General features: G+C 44.8%; 1 protein-coding gene across 2 annotated transcripts in view; it reads left to right on the top strand.

The window, feature by feature from the left end:
- FVE (Transducin family protein / WD-40 repeat family protein) overlaps positions 1-20,734 on the top strand; it is a 127,733-nt gene that overhangs the window by 34,784 nt on the left and 72,215 nt on the right. For both annotated transcript variants that reach the window (XM_087386887.1, XM_087386885.1), the window contains one exon: positions 19,336-19,401. In XM_087386887.1, the coding sequence (XP_087243013.1) occupies positions 19,336-19,401 (66 nt within the window). The remainder of the gene's footprint in view (positions 1-19,335; positions 19,402-20,734) is intronic.

Here is a 20,734-nt window from a genome sequence, read left to right as displayed (position 1 = left end):
TGTCAAAGATTTCAGAATTTCTCGAGACTTAGATAGCATCTTGTGCTTTTGCTCTGACAGGCTAAAAAAGCTTTGCTTATCATTCTATTTTGTATTTGGTTTTGCTGCAATGTCCTCCTTTCCTTGTACATGGTTATTCTGGAATTCAAGCTTGCTTTTTGAAAATAAGAATGCCCTCCAAGGTAACCTCAATACATGATTGACTCTCAAACCTGCCATGCCTCTGATACAGTATGTTGGAACTTGGAAAGGTAGAACGTGCACACAATACAGTCTGAACCAAGGAAACTGCCAAAACTCCCCTATGTAGAACACTGGAGTCTTAAGAAAAAGATGGTCAACAACAGATGTTCTTAGTAAGGGAGTATGCCTGCATGATTTATGGGCAACTTCTTTACAAGAGGACTAGAAATGAAGCAGTGGCACCTGTGAAAATTCCAATGGCTCTCTTCCAAGCATGCATACTTCCCAAGGATGAACTTTAAAAGACCTGTTTTAAAATTTGTGCAGTGTTGCAAGCAAAGAAGTAATCTCTCTGCCATGATCTTGGAGGCAGTGTAAAATGAAGAGAGCTCAATCTCTGCAAATTGTCCAACATGTTAATTGAAAATAGCGACCACCCAGCCCTACTGAGGCTCAGTCCATCACTTCAAAAAGCCTGAGTCCAAAGTTCTCTTATGTAGAAGTTGAAACTATCAGCCAAGGTTATTGGAAAATTTCAAGTCGACAACAAATCTTTGATGCATAGGAGCTGGCCCAGCATCTTGTAAGCATTCCACATTAACTTGAATGTAATATGCAGAAAAATCAGACTAGTCCATATACCGCTGATGTTTCTTTACAATAGTCTAAAGCAATACAAATCAGTCAATGCCTTGCTAGCATACACTCTTTAAAACAAAAAATCAAAATTATAACAAAAGTCCATCATCATAACCATGCATGCAAGGTGTTAGTGAAACATTCAGATTGAAATGAGTTTAGTATGAATACGAACACAATGAAAATATTATTTGGATTGATGGATATCAATCAACATTTCCAGCATTTATCAACACAACCAAGTGAATATTTGAGTGGAGGTGACCATTTTGAAAAAAGTCCAAAGGAAGCGAGAAAGTCCAAAAATGTTGAATAGTGTATTATTGATATCTTCACCTCATATCTCACGGGGGCTTATGTAGCATAGTGGTAAGTGCTTGAATCCATGCATTGGAGGTCTTGAGCTCAAGTCCCTATGATGCTCGTGAGAAGGTCTATTTGTTTGGACAAAAAACCAAAGTTTGGCTTCCAAATTTGAAGGCTTGTGATTTTCAAACTAGTTGGAGTTTAAAAGTTAACAGCTGCTCAACTCAAGGTAGAACACTGCCATTTTAGTGGCATGTGGCGGAGTCAGGTATACCCAAGTTTGCTAAATACAAACTTGTCATAAGTGATCCCTAATGAATCTAGAGTGGGCACATCAAGAGAGAATTGGTATGGGCGTAGATGATCAATGGACATAGTTTCAGTACGGAACCATCTGGTAGCATGTGAATGCTGACGCCTGTGCTGCAAGCAGCCAAGCTGTATGGATGACAAAAGGGCCCTCCACAAATCCTCCTATTTAGCCCTCTGTAAGTAGCACAATGTTCTTCTTCATTAGAATGCAATTTTATATGGTAAGTGGGGTAATTGCGTAGAATTAGGCTGATGGTCTTGTTATGTTGAGGCTAAAGTGATTAAGCTAGAGGTCACCATAGCCCACATCATGATGGGTCACCCATGTGATAGGTTTCTCTCTTTTGGAGATTATGCTAGTCTCATGAGACTTTCCTTGTTGCCTTGAGCCCAAAGATGATTAAGCTCGAGGTCATCATAGCCCACATCATGATGGGTCACCCATGTAATAGGTTTCTCTCTTCTAGAGACTATGCTAGTCTCATGAGGTTGGGGTTATTTGTAGATGCAAGGAATTTAGATCTGTCTTTATGACAATACTTGCAAGAGAAGTTGCTACATGGCAGCACACTGTCAAAGTGCAGTGGAAAATATGAATAGATAGATAGTAGATCTGTGAATGGAAAGAGAACGAACTACGACTAGAGAGAGAATAGACTATGCAAGAGAATACAGAAAAACTATGCATATAACGGAGGAGAAAACCTCCAATGAATGATCACAACTCTAGGGCTGAAATATGCCTCACTAGTAATTGAGGCTAAACTGAACCTCGAGGGACACCAACAGTAGGCTGGAACTCGCCTACAATATGTAGAATACAAGAGGGCCAAGTGTGTTGTATATAGGGGGGGCAAACCCTTGCTGAGCTGGCCGACTAAACTTTTGACATGGACGATCGACCTGACCAGGTCTGGTTTCTTGACCCAACCTGGTCTGGTTGGGTTTGTTAAAATATGGGTGTATTATGGCCCAAACCCCTCGTGTGGCATCACAAATAGATAAAGGCAGTATATGATATGGGGGGCCAAAAAGGCCTTGTAGGAGCATTGAACGACATGTGGATGATGGGGACTTATTCCCACATACAAACATGTGATAGTGTACATCTTGAATTTAAAGACGTCTCAAACGTCCAGAGTCATCCCTTTGGGATCTTTTGGAGGCTCTGGAGCCGCCGTGGCTATGGCGTGGACTGTGACGTGCCAGCGTGAACTTTGGTGGATTGTGCATGTGGGCTGTGTACTGTTGCTGCGTGGTGGTAGCTGCTGTTACTAGTATGGATAGGTGTGTGACTTACACCTGCACGTGGGATGTTGTGACGCGTGTGTGTGTTGACTTGCATTGATTGGCATTGACTGTTCTGGACTGGTGATGGCTGCTTTGTGTGGTTTGATAGGTGACTATGAACTCTCGGGATGTGGTGACCTGCATGTGCTTCGATTGCCATGATTGTTCAGAGATTGGCAGAGGCCGTGTGACTGTTCTGTGGTTTTGGATGGCTTGGCTTGGCTATTCATGCGTGGTTGTCGCATTAGTAGTCTAACTTGGCTCTTTGTGGGTGGTCAGATTCGATTTAGTTGACCTAGCCTAACCAACACTCGTGTGGCCCTTTGTGGGTGATCAGCATTCATCGGTGTTTGGCCCATGGAGGGTGTTGGAATATGCGTGTATTGTGGCCCAAACCCTTTGTGTGGCATCACAAATAGATCAAGGCACTATGTGATATAGGGGGCCAAAAAGGCCTCATAAGAGCGCTGAACGACACGTTGCTGATGGGGACTTAGTCCCATATGCAAACATGTGATGGTGTACACCTTGGATATAAAGACCTCTCAAACACTCCAGAGTCATCCCTCTTGTGATCTTTTGGAGGCATACCACTTTCATTGCATAACAAATCAAACTCATTTGACATGAACTCACCTCCTCTGTCTGTGCGGAGAGTCTTCACTTTCATACTTGTTTCATTTTCCACATAAGATTTCCATTGCTTGAACACATCAAGAGTTTCACCCTTACTTTTGAGAAAATACAGCCAGCACTTGCGTGAATAATCATCAATAAGGGACATAAAATAACGTGATCCACCGAGTGAATTCACTTGAGCCGGTCCCCACAAATCACAGTGTATCAATTCAAGTTTTTGCGTTGCTCTCCATGAGCTTGCTTTTGGAAATGGAGTCCTTGCATGCTTGCCCAAGGCACAAGGCTCACATACACCCGGTATCTCACCAATCTTTGGGATTCCTGTGACCATGCCATTGTCAAATAAATACTTAAGTGCTTTCATATTTAAATGACCATACCTCCTATGCCAAAGCTGAGAGGTTTGCTCCGTTTGAGACATCAATACTTGCTGGTCACTCATAGTAATTAGCTTGTACAACCTGTCATTGCTGCGTATGCCACGAGCAACTTCTTTTCCCTCATTCTTGAGGTCTTTTATGATGAAGTACTCCTTGAAAAACTCAACACTCATGTGCTGATCTGTTATGCAGCCCACAGAAAGCAAATTTCTTGCCAAATTAGGAATCCACAATACATTTTTAAGAGTACCAATCTCACCATTTTTGAGCTTGATAGGTATGTCGCCATATCCGTGAATGTTTTGTGTGGAATCATCACCCAAAAACACTTTGTTACTGCCTTCTTCATCAACATACTGAGAAAACCAATCACCATTGCCGGTCATGTGCGCTGTGGCACCCGAATCGACATACCATTCCCCACGATAGTGGGACTGTTTTGTATGATCAGCCATCAACAAAAACTCATCCTTGCTATTTCTTTCATTATTCTGATTTCCTTCTCCCGCAAAGTTGTTGCTATTTTGCCTTTGCCAATTTGAGAAGCCTCTGCCTCTCCCTCTTGATTGTTGTGCATGCTGTTTTATGCGACATTCACTCTCCACATGACCATCCTTCCCACAATAGTAACACGGGCCTCTTCTTGAAGTGTAGGAGCTGCGTCCTCTTCCACGAAAGTTGCCTCTATATCCTCCTCTTCCTCGAGGGGTAAATTGCCTTCTTTCTTGATAGGAGGAGTTCGAATCTCCCCCTTCTTCATGCCTGCCCTGATTTTGCCTTTCATTGTTTCGATTCCATCCACCTCTTCCACGGCCACGCCATGGTCTTCCTCTCACGGTGAATGCTTCATCTTTGTTCTTGGAACTTTTCGTCCCGCTTCCTTGTCTTCTTAACTCTTCTTGTAGCAAGAGAGCACTCAACTCCTCAAAGTTAGGAGTGGTCTCCCTCACCATTAGGGAAGTCACCAAATGTTGCCATGGTGAATTGCTTTCATTCATAGTAAGCCCATTCATGGTTATGCTTACCATATCCACATCTGTTACAACCTCATCCACTGAGAGCAATTGGTCAGTGATATCTTTCAAACGAGTCAAATAGGCAATGATTTGCTCATTTGGTTCCTTCTTAAAAGCGCAACTTTTGTTTAAGGAACAACAACCTTGTTGTATTTACTGATTCAAATAGAGTTTGAAGAGTTGTCCATGCTTCATCTGGAGCTGTAGCACCACTTATTTGAGGAATGATGCTGTCCTTCACATTCATGTTGATGTAACAAAGAGCTTTTTGAGCTCTTTTATCAAATTTTGCTTGAACTTCAAGTTCTTCTTCATACCTTTTATCCTCAGCCCTCTTTTCTTGAGGTGTCATATTGGGCACCATTACTGGCTTCATCACATCAGGCCTTTCATCTTTGCCTTCTACAATCTCCCACAAGTCTTTCAACTTTAAGAGATTCTTCATCTTAAACTTCCAAATTGGATAGTTTTTGCCATCAAGCTTCCCACTTTCTGGGAGCACAAAATCAACCTTGCTGTCCGCCATTTTGACTGAATTACAGCAAGCAACAAATTAGAATAATCATCCCAAAATACACTTCAAACACGCAGCGGATACCTTACTGTTTTGGGGTCTTCAAATCCTCAATTTTAGAGGTCTTTGGCTGGTCTTTTTGGGCTGCAAATCTTCTTCACTTTCATGCCTTCATGGCACTCAATCTTGGGCTGTTCTTGGCTGGTCTTTTTCTTCATTCATTGACACGTGTTGCAAACACATATGGGCTGCCCTCTCTTCGTGGCTTCACCTACCATAGGGCTGCCCCTTTCCTTATGTACTTGTTTCTTGCTTGATCTTCAATCAAGCCATGCGGGCTGTTGCATCTCTTCCCTGGAGTCAAGGGCTTCATTCTTCGTCACTTGTGTGGCGTTTCTACCCATCAAACTTGGGCACTTTCTCGCCATAACAGGGCTGATTGCTTTCTCACCTTCTTGGGGCTGATTCGCACTTCGTTCATGGGCTGGAAATTCAATCCAACATGCCCACGCTGTTCCACAAAACTTGTGGCTTCAAAATTCTTCACAAACAGGGCTGATTTCATCACAAAAACAGGGCATATCTTTTCTCCATCATCTCGGGGCTGTTTGCTTCCATTTTGGGGTTCAAAACCAGGGCTGAAATCCTAATTTCGAGATAGTTCAGATCCATTTACTGATTTCTTTCACTTGGGGCCTTATTTTTCATCACTTTTAGGGTTGGAAACTGCGCAGAAACCCTAATTCCGGGATCTTTTACCTCCTTGGGCTGATTCTCTCCACTTTTAGGGTTGATTTCAAATCTATTTCATAGCAAGGACCTTCTCCTTTGTTGCTGAAGCAAAACCCCTCTGATTTGGGGCTTATTTTCATCAATTTTTATTGCAGAAACCCTAATTTCGAGATTTTCTTCAAAGTTTTTGAAACTTTTTCAGAATTTCTTCTTCAATGTTGGTCGTTTTGCCTCATAGACTGCTGCTGAACAAGGGCGACCTAAAGACGCCTCCATTTTTAAGGTCAAAATGACAAAAAACCCTAATTTCGAGATTTTTCAGATTTCGCCCAAAATTTTTTTCTGACTTTTTCATACTGTTTTTGGTGAATGCTGATGCTGAAGACCTCTCCTACAGGGCAGCTACAATGCGATTTCAAAACGCTTGGTTTTAGGGCTCGAAACCCTAATTTTCGTCACTTTTTGGGTGCAAAATTTTTGCACGTGTTCTTCCCTTGCATCGCTTCACTTGGGCTCCTCCTTTCCTTACTTGTAAACTGAATTTTCTGAACAAATAACAGGCTCAACACGCAAAATCTTCATATCTTCGCTTTCTGGAATCCTCTTTCAACTTTCTTCGCGTCAAACCGTGCGCAATCGCGAGGGGATCGCTTCTATCCAACTCTCATGCACTCTTCATGCTCTGATACCATGTTAAAGTGCGAGGAAGCTTGCTGAAAAATGAGATCAAAGAGAGAGAGAAGGAGAGGAGCGAAGAGACACGTTGAGAAGCCAAAAGAGTAACTTACGTTAAAACTGAAAACTGCATACATACATAGGGCGCCTAATGTTAGGGCCTCATTTATTCATACCACTCTTTGTACCTTAACAATTGGTACACATTTATTGTACTACCCTTCATTTATTTGCTGCCTCCTTGCACATTAGATTGACATCATTATTTTAACTCTCACAAAGATGCTGAGATAATCAGCCTGGTTTGGGACCTTGACCAGGGTTGGGTTATCCAACTTGACCAAGGTTGGGTTAACCCTAGCGGCACTCGAGAAAGCACCGGTGCAGGGTGAGGCTGGTGGTGGTCAGGAACAACAACGCAGTACTGATCTTTAAAGTCATCTGGCTGGTGGCTCTTATGCAGTGAAAGATGGAATATGCTCTTCAAAGACGGCATCTCTGCTGATATCCCTTAAAAAACAAGCTTTGGGAACTGGAGTCAAGCGTCCTCCTCTGCTTCTTTCGAATGTATACATGAAACAAGAAAATGTCCTTCATGGCTAGAGGGGAACCTTTAGAAGCAGTATGAAAGCATTATAGCGGAGACAAGAGCAGACTTCTTCCTCGACTGATACCTCTCAGAGCTCTATCACGGAGTTCTTTCAGCCAGATCACATAGACCCCCATGAGACGAGACCTCGACATGACCGTGACCCGGAGCCTGTGACCTGACATCTCAAACAGAGGGTTGACACACAGATCATACTTGGGGACATCCCCTCCTTGTTTAGGGCCGGAACCCGACCGACGGGGGTCACAGTGGCCCTGGTTAGACGCAGAGCTACGACTAAGCGACGTACCAGGACTGCACCCTTGAGGGGCTGACAACGCTCTATTGCTGACCTCATGCCTCCATTGCCTCATCCATCCTGATGTCTTGCTGCTGGTGATGAGGAGGATGATGATGTTGATGATGACGATGATGCTGAGATTGATATATAGTCGACTATCGACATGACTATGCTGTAATTAGGACTTAGTACTGCCATTTTGCATTTTTTGCATTCTGCATTGGTGTGGATGCTCGTTTAGTAGCTCCACTACCACAGCTCATTGTATCAGGTTTTTCACAGTCTCATAGACCCATCGGTCTTCCGAAGACTTAAATAAACTTTCTTTCTTTCAAAACAAATGCAGGAAAACGAATTTATGGAGCTAGGGAATGAGAAAATTTCTGCACACTATACTTGTACAAACAATGGTTCTCTAAGGATGCCTTGCATGGGAACCCGGACTCTCTAGGGCATCTTGGAAAGGAATAGAGAGAGGGGACAATAGCAAGCCCTTATCCTATCGTGCTAGTAGAGACATGGATGATGCCTCCGAAGGGGAAGCAATGTGCCAGTACATGATCTACCTCAACAAGCTTGAGGAAATGGAGTCAAATAGGATTCCACGTAGGGCCATGGAGCCCACAAAAACCTGGGATGGCATAGAGAAGGGGTCGAATGGATGGAGCTGTGGGGGATACAGGCTTCAGAGATCCTGGGAGTTACCAGAAATCGTGCAGAAAATGCTACAGAAATTATGGCAAGAACTGGGAACAAAAATGGAGTTCTACAAGCGGGAAATCAATCCAATGGATAAATATGCAATGCAAGAGTACCTAGTGGAGACATATAATTGTTCAAATGGCATTTAATCTGCAGAATAGAGACTAGCTCTCACTATCTAGAGGTGGAAAGGAGTAGATGGACAAGACTGAGTATTCCAAGGGATGCAAGAACTTGTAAGATTTGCCTCAGAGGGAAGGTAGAAAATGAAGAACACATGCTCCTCTATTGCCGAGCATACACACACATTAGGGAAAATTACAGCAGCATTGCTACCAGTCTCAAAACCCTCTTGGGACAGCCAGCTAAGCAATTGGCCACCAGGTTTTGGGGGACTGCAGCAAAGTCCTCGACCTAGCACTCCAGCTGGCTAGACACATATTCACAGCATAGCAAGTATTTGTATGATATTTTTTAAATCAGAAATTTTGGTGTAAGAGCTATTGTCTATTTGATGCTGGTGCCCAGTCCCATACATCTTGAAGAGTCTCAGGCGGACTTCAATACAATCATATCATATCATATCAGTATATTGCATTGCAGCAATTCAGTTCTAGTTTTGATTTTGATTATGCTTATTAGCACCTACCAAACTCCAAGGGTCTTAGTTTACCCTTCCACTTGCATCGTCTCAGGATGGCTTGTATTTGGATCGACTTTGGATGTACATTTTGGCTCATAGGCTACCGAGGCCTTTGGAAGATGGCAATATATATTTCTTTAGGACTTGGTTGGCACAGAAAGAGCTTCTTGTGAAGCTCTGTTTCTATCCGGATCACTCCCTGCACATTTCTGAGGAGGGGTTCATTATCCCACCAGGGTACACCTAGATTCATCAGCTCCACGTGTCATCGCACCGACTGCGTATTGAGAGTGGGCGAGCAGATGGGATCCCGAGGGAGAGTCGTATCTGCACACTATATCTGATCGACATGAGGTGGAATGAGAGGAGCACCTCGTCTTTCGTGGCCTAGTCTGCTATGAGATCCGTGGTAGATACCATTGCTTTTTCAAAGATAGGTTTGAGGGCCTCTCCGGACTCTTCTCATACCCAGACCAGAGATGCTTGGCCGCTTTCATCTATGAGGCGGTCCGACACAGGGAGGGTACCATCAGATCATGGAGACAGGAGTGAGAAACCTCGCATGGTCCATCCCAGAGTACTATCACAGAGTTCTTCTAGTAGGAGCATGTTATCCCCGCGACCATAGATAGTAGGAGAGGTAGGGACCTCGAGATGGAGATGCGGCAAACCCGACAAAGGACATGACACACGGATCACACTCACTGACATTTCTTCCATTTTTAGACCAAGGGTGCAGCCGACCGGTTACCATAGCGCTCGTCAGGCGTCGGAGAGCTACCAGGAGGGCACGACAGTCTTCTCATCCAGATAGCAGACAACGATCTATCACGGACTTCTTGCCTACACTATCTAGTCCATCATTGGTTATCTTGATGTTTGATCAGGCTGCCTACTCCATGGAGGTTTTTCACTAGGGATTTCTTATGACTAGGGTGACATGTATGATGATACCATTGACTATGTCTACATAGTTTTCTCTAGTATGGGTTTGGATGCTCGCTTAGTAGCTCCACCCTTTTGCTCACTGTATTAGGTTTTTTCTGTCAGTCTCATAGACCCATCGGTCTTTAGCAGACTTTAATAAAATTTCTCTCTCTCTCTCTCTCTCTCTCTTTCTCTCTCCGCCTCAGCCCCTCCCTCTCCCGCTCAGCCTTTCCGCCTCTCCTCCGCTCAACCTTTGACCAGGAGACGTCACAGGGCCACACCTGTGAGCGGCGACAGCATCCTATCGTCGCGTTCATGCCGCCTCGCCCACCTTGATGTCCTTATGATGGTAATGATGATGATGCTGATGAGATTGATATGTAGTCGACCATTGACATGAGTATGTTGTACTTAGTACTTAGTAGTACTATTTTGCATTTTTTGCATTCTGCATTGGTGTGGATGCTCGTTTAGTAGCTCCACCCTCACAGCTCATTTGTACTAGGGTTTTCACAGTCTCATAGACCCATTGGTCATCCGAAGACTTTACCAAACTTTCTTTCTTTCTCCGCCTCCCCTCCGCTTAGCCTATCCGCTTCTCTCTCTCTCTCTCTCTCTCCCTGCCTCTCTCTCTCTCTCTCCCCTTCTGCTCCATTTTTTTTTGTGCCATTTTTTTGTATCATCTGGAGATAGATACACATTTTTTGCACCAGGACTAGACACACCGTCCTTCATAACTTTTTAGAAGAAACGGTTGGCCGGACTGTTTTGAGACTGCCACCGTTATGCTCATTGTACTAGTTATCTTTAGTCTCATAGACCTTCACGGTCTCCCGAAGACTTTAATAAAATTTCTTTCTTTCTCTCTCTCTCTCTCTCTCTCTCCGCCTCTGCGCTCAGCCTCCCTCACCCGCTCAGCTCTTAGCAAAGCTTTTTAATGAAGCGGTTTGTTTGGGATTTCCACACACTTGGACCATTAACACTATCTCACCCATCCACAAGGCAGGGGATCCCATGAGCCCGGAGGACTACAGGACCATTATGATTGGACATGTCATGTCCAAGATTTATGCATCAGTACTTGACTCCGAGGTTAGCAGACTTGCAGAGTGTCGAGGACTCAGAGCAGCAGGACAGGCCGGATTCCGGCGTGATCATGGAACCATGGACCACATTCTGACGCTCAGATGTATCATCGAGGAGGCGAGGTCACGGAAGCAGAGGGTTTATTCTTGCTTCGTGGATTTTCGCAAGGCATTTGACACGGTCCTGAGACCCCGCCTCATATGGCGCCTACAGGACTTGGGTTATGACTAGGAGATCATTTGGGCTGTCATGGCACTTTACGAGAGAGTTTTTGGCAGAGTTCGGGTAGGATCCGGGTGGACAGACGAGATCATGAGTACCATCGGGGTCAAACAAGGGTGTCCTTTGTCACCTACCTTGTTTGGCCTCTACATTGACGAGCTTGAGACAGTGATGCAGACACAGTAACTGGAGGGAAATTTTTTCTGTTTTGCTGCAGATTTTCTGACAGTAAAAACAGCACTATTGTGAGTGCTCCTGGCTCTTGATAGAGCAGGTTTTTCTGAGAAATCAGAATTTTATTCAGTCTTTTTTGACTTACAGGGAGTCAGGTACTTTCCTTATCTGATATGGCATCAGGGGGAAGTGAATCATCAATTCTGAACATAAAGAAGTTGGAAGGGGCACACAATTATGCATTATGGGCAAAACAGTGTTTGAATGTACTTCTGCTAAAGACGATTTCTAAGCCCATAAGGGTGAAGGGTGTCAAGCCATCTGGGATGTCAGATGATGAGTGGGAGGAGCTAGATTTGTCCGCGAGGGTTGCTATCATGCTTACTCTCAGTGATTCTCTTGTATATAATGTTCAGGCTGAAAAGACCTCTTATGGCGTATGGCAGAGGCTAGCAGAGTTGTATGCCCAAAAGAGTTCAGCCAGTAAGGTGTACTGGTTGAAGAAGCTGGTTGATCTTCGCATGAAGGAAGGTACAGCTATGACCTCACACTTGAGTGAGTTCAATGCCATCTTTACACAGCTGATTGCACAGGGGTTGAACCTTGATGAGGAGTTCAAGGCTACTTTCTTGTTGTGTACCCTCCCTGAGAGTTGGGACACTTTCAAGACCACCCTGTCTAATTCAAATGTCACTCTTATATATGCTGATGTAGAGAGCTCTCTCCTCATGGAGGAGATGAGCAGGAAGAATAATGCGGGCAGCAAGTCTTCAAATGCTTTGAAGGTACAGGAAAGAGGCAGGACTCAGCAGAAGGGGAGATGTGCTAGTAAGTCCAAATCCCGCAGTCAGTTCCGTGGCAAAAAGGATATTGAATGCTTTTATTGTGGCAAGAAGGGACATGTGAAGTCTAAGTGCTTCAAGTTTATACGGGATCAGAAAGCCAAGAAGGCTGAGGCAAAGGATGCAGGCAGTGGAAGCAAAGGCAAAGGCAAGGCCAAGGGAGATGACTTGGATGCAGTGAATGTTGCAGCAGAGGACAGTGACAGTGACAGACATGATGTTTTATGCTCTTCTGCTGTAATTGCACACACTTTGGTTAGTGATGGCCATGACATGCACACCTGGCTCTTGGATTCAGGTGCTTCTTTTCATGTTACTCCTCATAGGGAGTGGTTTACTTCCTACACAGGTACTCATGGAGTTGTTCACCTTGGGAACAACTATGCATGTCAGATTGCAGGGATTGGCAGTATACAGATAGTATTCCCTGATGGACGCATATTTATGCTTGATGGTGTTCGCCATGTGCCGCAAATCAAGAAAAATCTGATTAGCACTGGCTTGTTGGATGACAGTGGTTACCACACCACATTTGGGGATTCCAAATGGGTGATTACTGATGGCCAGGTTGTAGTGGCCGAGGGTTTTAAGAGTGATACCTTGTACCCTCTTTATGTTTCCAGTGTAGGTAATCATGTTGTTGCCATAACCGAGCTGCCAAAGGTTTCATTGTGGCATAGCCGGTTGGGACACATGTCCGTTAAAGGAATGCAAGAACTGTCACGTTTGGGTTATCTGCCGTCTTTTTCATTTTCAGATTTGCCTACTTGTGATCATTGCATATTTGGCAAGCTTTCTATGACTCCTCATAAGAGGAGAACTCCCCAAGATAGAGCACCGCTTGATCTAGTGCACACTGATTTGTGTGAGATGCCACAGTTATCACTAGGGGGTGCAAAGTATTTCATTACTTTTATTGATGATGCCACACGCAAAGTGTGGGTCTATTTCTTGGAGCGTAAGAGCAAGGCCTTAGATGCTTTCAAGAAGTTTGTTGCTCAGGTTGAGAATCGGACAGGTCGCAGGCTGAAATGCCTCATATCCGATAATGGGGGTGAGTATGTGTCACATGCTTTTGTGCAGTTTTGGGAAGCCAAGGGCATTAAACAGGAACTCACAGCCCCCATAATGCATCTCAAAATGGTGTAAGTGAGCGTATGAATCGAACTATTCAGGAGAAGGTTCGATGTATGTTGTCTTATGCTGCATTGCCCCATGGCTTTTGGGCAGAAGCCGTGCAAACAAGCCGTGCAAACAGCAGTTCACATAATCAACAGGTCGCCTAACAAGGCTTTGGAGTTGAAAGTGCCAGAAGAGGTGTGGTCTGGCAAGCCACCCTCATATAAGCACTTGCATGTGTTTGGCTGCGAGTGCTTTGCTCATATACGCAAAGAACTGCGCACCAAACTGGAGCCAAAGTCTTCCAGATGCATCTTCATGGGTTATGGTGACGAAGGTGAAATGGGGTACAGGTTATGGGATCCCGTTAAACGGAAGATTATACGCAGCAATGATGTCATCTTTAAAGAGGATAGTGTACACAAGGAACCCGTGCAACCTGTGGAATACAGGAGGGTTATTTATGATGATGTTGGACAGCAAAGAATGCCCATTTATATGCAGCAGCAGGCTGCTGCAGATAACCCTGTTCAAGAGGGTATACAGGCTGGAAATAAGCCAGATAATTTTGCCAATGATGCACCACTGGATATGCCAGCAGATGGGGCTGTAGAACAGCCAGATATGGTGGTACAGCCACCCGTCATGCATGATGAACAGGCTAGACAGCAGGCTAATCCGGAACATTTTGTTAGGAGGAGCACCCGTGTACAACCGCCTCCTGACAGGTTTGTTCCAAGAGCCAATAATGTGGCTGATTTTATTATGCTGACAGATTGTGGTGAGCCTTCCAGCTTCAAGGAAGCTATGGGAAGAACAGAGAAAAGGAAGTGGGAGAAAGCCATGCAATCTGAAATGGACTCCGTACTTCAAAATGATACACGGGATTTGGTGCAGCTACCTGCAGGCAGAAAGAATTTGCCATGCAAGTGGGTTTAGAAAGTCAAAGTGGATTCAAGTGCTTTACCAAGGTATAAGGCCAGATTGGTTGCCAAGGGATTTAAGCAGGAGAAGGGCATTGACTTTGATGAGATCTTTTCCCCTGTAGTCAAGATGACTACTTTGAGAGCAGTGTTAGCTCTTGTTGCTCATGAGGACATGGATTTATGTCAGATGGATGTGAAGACTGCTTTTCTTCACGGAGATCTCCATGATGAGATCTATATGAGTCAGCCAGAGGGATATGCTGTTAAAGGGAAAGAGCAGCTTGTGTGTAAGCTCAAGAGGAGCTTGTATGGACTCAAGCAGGCGCCAAGAGAATGGTACAAGAAGTTTGATGCCTTCATGCAGTCCCAAGGGTATCATAGGTGTGAGACCGATCATTGCTTGTACACCAAACGGGCAAAGGATGGCAGTTTGATGCTACTCATTCTATATGTGGATGACATGTTGATTGCCACTAAATCTCAGCATGAGATTAGTGCTTTGAAGAAACAACTGCATAAGTCCTTTGACATGAAAGACTTGGGTGATGCAAACCATATTCTTGGCATGCGGATTACTCGTGACAGGTCCAAGGGACTTTTGTTTCTGTCACAGAAGGAGTACATTGACAAAGTACTGCAGAGGTTTAAAATGGAGGGGGGGAAGTCTATTAGTACACCGTTGCCTCCACATTTAAAACTCAGCAGTAAGGACAGCCCCAGATCAGATGATGATAAGGCTGAGATGGCCAAGGTTCCGTATGCATCTGCAGTTGGTTCTTTGATGTATGCCATGGTTGCCACTCGTCCGGATATTACTTTTGCGGTGGGAGTCATCAGCAGGTATATGGCAAATCCAGGCAAGCGGCACTGGGAAGCAGTGAAAGGCGTCTTGAGGTATCTCAAGGGTACCAAAGACTTGTGCATATGCTATGGTAGGTAGGATTCATTGGTGCATGGTTTTACAGATTCAGACTATGCAGGGAATGCAGATAACCGGAAGTCTACTACTGGTTATATTTTCACATTTGCAGGAGGTGCTATATCATGGGTGTCTCGGTTGCAGAAATGTGTTGCACTGTCAACTACTGAAGCTGAATATGTTGCAGCCACTGAGGCTTGCAAGGAAGCAATATGGCTTACTCGGCTGGTGGGAGATTTGGGCATTACAGGAGATATGCCAGTTTTGCATTGTGATAGTCAGAGTGCTATCATGTTGGCAAAGAATCCGGTCTTTCATCAAAAGACCAAGCACATAGATGTAAAATATCATTTCATTAGGGAGGTACTGGAAGACAAGCGACTTGAGCTTGTGAAGGTGCATACTGATGATAATCCTGCAGATTTGCTCACCAAGAGCTTGCCTACAAAGCGGATTGCACATTGCCGCCACATCATGGGATTAGGATGAGACCATTCTTATTTTATGGTCTTGTATACAGTAACTGTATATTGCTGTAATGTTTATTCTTTTCTCCCCTTTAGGCATATTGGCCTTTAGGAGGGAGGTTGTTGGGGTAAAGGCACATTGCCACCCCTTTATTAAAGATATGACACCTATGACTGTCTTAAGATAGTCATAGGGTGAAAAAACCTAATCCTAATAAAACTTAAGTGTTTGTGGTGTGGCTCATCACTTCACACCTGTATCTTGAGTGTCACTCCTCTCTCTCTCACCCTCTCCCTGTTGTTCTTCTCCCTCTTACCTTCCCCTTCAACACCGTCCTTCATAACTTTTTTGAAGAAACGGTTGGCCGGACCGTTTTGAGACCGCCACCGTTATGCTCATTGTACTAGGTATCTTAAGTCTCATAGACCTTCGCGGTCTCCCGAAGACTTTAATAAAATTTCTTTCTTTCTTTCTTTCTCTCTCTCTCTCTCTCACTCTCTGTGTCTCTCTCGCCCCGCTGTAGCTCTGCCCCTTCCTTGCCTATAGAGATGAGACGAGGGATACAGGAGGGGTTCGAGGATCAGGAGTCGCAGTCCTTTATAGATTCACACTTTTGGGGACCATCTCAGTGGAGCAGAGAGATCCACACTCCAGGTTTCTCTGGATTCGGATTAGACACATGGATAGCCGGGATTTGTTTATTGCAGTTTGCTACTTCCCCCGAGACCTTCGCTTTGCCAGAGATATTCGAGGGGAGGATGAGACATCCCCATTTGCTGCTCTTTATGAGTCCATCGTTGACTTATTTAGCTGCGGGGAAGTCCTCCTAGTTTGGGACTTTAATGCGAGAACAGGTGCTCGTCAGGCACCACTCCTCGACTTCAGGGATGATTCCACTCTACTGCCAGACATTAACCTTGAGGAGGTAGGTATGCTATGAGTTTCAGCTGACAAACGAGGACCGCTCACATCCTATGGACAGACCCTATTAGACCTCGGCAGGATGCATGATCTCATTATCTATAATGGTCTTGACAGATGGCCCGCATCAGGTGGCTTCACTTGCTTTCCACATGGGGGAGGCTTCAGTGTTGTGGACTACATCATGGGATCCCGTGCCTTTACATCTCGGATCACTGACTTTACGGTAGCACCTCTCCCTCCAGGGGTTGATCATACATATCTTTTCTTTAGCATTTCTACCCCCCGTCGTACAGCACTTTCTACCTTGTTGTTACTCCACTTACCATGATATACGCTTTGATCGCGATCACTCACCTACTTACTCTGGCTGTCTGTACATACTTCTTGCATACATTGACTTTATACACTTTCTAGAGGACTGTGTTGCCCTAGTCACTCGCTCACTACATGAGGCTGCTCTTCACGCCTTTCCCCACACCACCCGCCCACCACCTACTGGGATCGTACCCTGTAAGAGTATAAGGCTTTACGCCGTCAGCTCAGATTCGAAACAAAAAACAGCCTTCCGAGCGAACCAGAGATGCTACGCGAGTACCGTTGTTTGGTATACAAAGAAACTTGACTTCGTGCGTCGGAACGAGAAGGAGCTACTGAACATTCTGTTCAGTAACAACTCTAAGGACTTCTAGCGGAGATTTCGAGAGGGACGGTCCCCCTCACCACTCACTGACAGTTAAATGTGGTTTGGTTATGCACGCACGCTCTACGATATCCCAAATCAGCCAGCCCCTAACCTATCACATGTGCCACACCCCACATCCTGTACCCTCTTCACTAGGGGAGGGGTAAAGGATGCCGAAATGAAACTTCATAATGGCCGAACGAAGGATCATGAGGGACTATGCACTGAGTTCATTGCATATGAGATTAACCTTCTAGCCCCGATCTTAGCCAAGCTATTTAATGAAGCCATTTGCTTGGAGTTTCCCCGCATCTGGACCATCAACACTATCTCACCCATCCACAAGGCAGGGGATCCCATGAGCCCGGACAACTACATGACGATTATGATTGGACATGTTATGTCCAAGATTTATGCATCAGTACTTGATTCTGAGGTCAGCAGATTTGCGGAGTGTCAAGGACTCAGAGCAGCGGGACAAACCGGTTTCAGGCGAGATCATGGGACCATGGACCACATTCTCGCGCTCAAATGTATCAGCGAGGAGGCAAGGGCATAGAAGCAGAGGGTTTACTGTTGCTTTGTGGACTTCCGCAAGGCATTTGACACCGTTCTGAGAGCCCGCCTCATATGACACCTACAAGATCTAGATTACGACTAGGAGATCATTTGAGCTGTCATGGCACTTTATGAGCGAGTTTCAGGTAGAGTCCAGACAGGATTTGGATGGACAGACGAGATGATGAGCACTATCGGGGTTAAACAAGGGTGCCCATTATCACCTACCTTGTTTGGTCTCTACATCAATGAGCTCGAGACAGTGATGCAGACATAGGGTGGGGTAGGCTGCTCTCTCGCGGGCACGCTGATCCGGATATTACTTTACGCAAATGACGTGGCTCTCGTCTTCCTCAGCAGAGGGGTTTCAGAGACATCTTGACGCACTAGTCCTTTTGTGAGTCTCATGATTTGAAGGTCAACTTGGGTAAAACCAAGGTTATGATCTTCAATGCATCTTGAGTCATCATGCGCGATGAGCATTTCACATTTGATGGGTCCCTTATTGAGGTAGTTTCATCATACACTTATCTGGAGGGTCGACTTTTTCGGACCCATCTTCACCATGAGACCCGTGATGCAAGCGCGCCTGAGCAGAGGATATGCTTCATTGGCTAGACTAGAGAGACAGTGCCTCTGCTCTCACTTTCAGGATCCACGGACTAAAGGGTTGCTTTTTGACTCTTTGGTCCGCCCAGTAGGGATGTATGGCAGCCCATGCTGGGGGCCAGATTTGTGGGATACAGAGTGGGCCAGGGTGGAGCGGCTATAGGTTCTCCGTGGTGGATGCTACTCTAATCTCCCCCTGCTGCAAGTGCCATAGGTTCTCCACTAGGTTTTCTGCATTGGTGTGGATGCTCGTTTAGTAGCTCCACTACCACAGCTCATTGTATCAGGTTTTTCACAGTCTTATAGACCCATCGGTCTTCCGAAGACTTTAATAAATTTTCTTTCTTTCTTTCTTTCAGCCTCTCCGCCTTAACCCCCCCTCTCCCGCTCAGCCTCTCCGCCTCTCTCTCTCTCTCTCTCTCTCTCTCTCTCTCTCTCTCACTAGCCCGCAATGCCGCCTAGCTCTTGCAGCAGGTCTCGCAACAGGGGGGGGGTCATCGTCCAACCCAGCCTCAGGCTGAGCTGAGCCCTTGGCTCAGTCTGGGGTGTTAGCTTCAACAAAGGGGTCCCGGATTGCACAGTTCTTTCCCAGCATGGAGTTCCCGAAGACGAAGCTTTTTCCATCGACTTCATGCGGTGCCCTGCACACACATTTTTTAATGGTGCCTATTATAGTACCAAATTGGGGCTCGTGGAGTAAAGCTTTATTTTCCCTTTGCTTGATTTGAACATTATTAAAAATACGAGACATAAAACGAAGTCATTTTTTGGGTTTTATGTGGCCTTGGTTGTTGAAAAATTCCCAGTCATTGAATAACACGAGTGTTGTATGTGATAGGTGCTGAGTATTGTCAGTTTTATGTGGTCCTTGGTAGACATACAAAAGAATATACAATTTTTGTCTTGTCTGATGCCTTTTGTCTAAATTCGTTTTGGCTTATTTCGTCTTGACTAATAGGTTAATAGGATCAGAGAGCTGCCACAGAAGAGACAAATAATTGCAACACATACGGACAGTCCAGAGGTATTTATTACCTGGTAAAACATTCATAATGCTATAGTTTGTGTGATTCTCCAATATACAAAAGATGATAAAGATTAGTTCGTGCATAGTTGTTAGATATTGTCGATTGGCTGTGAGGCCGTGAAATAGTCTTGAAGATGAAATGCATGCATGCTTTCATGAGCAGATAATTGGCATGGACACAAATGCACATAGGGCATGCTTGTGAGCAGAATGCCTCAATTGGAGGTTGTGGTATTTTGGATCCTAAAATAATTTTTTATATTGACGTAACGACAAGGGTTGCTTCCAAATTAAATAATTGCAAATTTTTTGTATTAGAGGCCTCTCACAAAGGATTAAGTCATGGCATTGTTATGCATAGCATGGACTATGGGACAAGGTGCACATTCTAAAATGCTAAGTAGTCTTCACTTCCTTGAGAAGACGGGTATGTTCAATGGTGATATGTGAAGTTTGTAAGAGTGGGGAGGGAAGACACAATCTTGGAGAAACTCGAGAAGCTGAAATGAATCGCACACAATTTAAGTACTCACTACAAGGTTGGATATAGTCTAAAGTATGCCCTTGATTAAGTGTGAAGATAACTAGCCGTACAAATTCCACAAGATCTAAACTACAGGGACGATGACAGCCCACGAGATCCTGTACAATGACCAATGTTAACAAAGGTTGAGTCTATGGTTAATAAATTTAATCGACCGAGAATATTATTGAAAAACTTCAAATATCAACTTGGGATTGCAAAATCCCTTTATTAAGTACCTCAAACTGTTTTGAAATGTGTAGTAGTACACAAAATGCAGAAGCCCTTTGTTTATCACCACAAAATGTCTACAAATTTGAAGTTACAGCAAGAATTGGCTGTTTCGATACTCAATTCGAAATGTATAGAAAGACCTCGATGTGTGTACCAAAATGGATCCAAAGGTGAAGTTTCACTGGTAAAACTGAAACAGACTGTCAGAACTTGAAGAAACTGTTAGAATTAGTCATCTCCTGTATGGTTACTAGGGAGTGAGGGCTTCTATGTTCGAATTAGTCATCTCCTGTATGGTTACTAGGGAGTGAGGGCTTCTATGTGGGTGTGCCCTCCCTGGAAAGGAGAAGTTATACTCAATCAGTTTGGGGGCTGTTTACTAGGCATTTGGCCAAGGTTAGGGGCAGATTAGAGGGCTGGTTAAGGGCCTGTGTCAGGCTGGTCTTGTCTCAGCTGGCTGGGGCTAACCAGGCGAGCATTGTGGTCGACCAAGGTCATGTCAGTCGGCTTACGATGGTTGGGTAAGCTGACTTGACCGGCTCCGGTTATCCGACCTGATTTGTCTTTGGTAAA

Source organism: Dipteris shenzhenensis, chromosome 16, assembly GCF_047967505.1.
Source record: "Dipteris shenzhenensis isolate YYH24624 ecotype China chromosome 16, Dip_SZ_1.0, whole genome shotgun sequence".
NCBI lineage: Eukaryota > Viridiplantae > Streptophyta > Polypodiopsida > Gleicheniales > Dipteridaceae > Dipteris > Dipteris shenzhenensis.
This window is presented reverse-complemented; position numbering and strand designations above follow the sequence as displayed.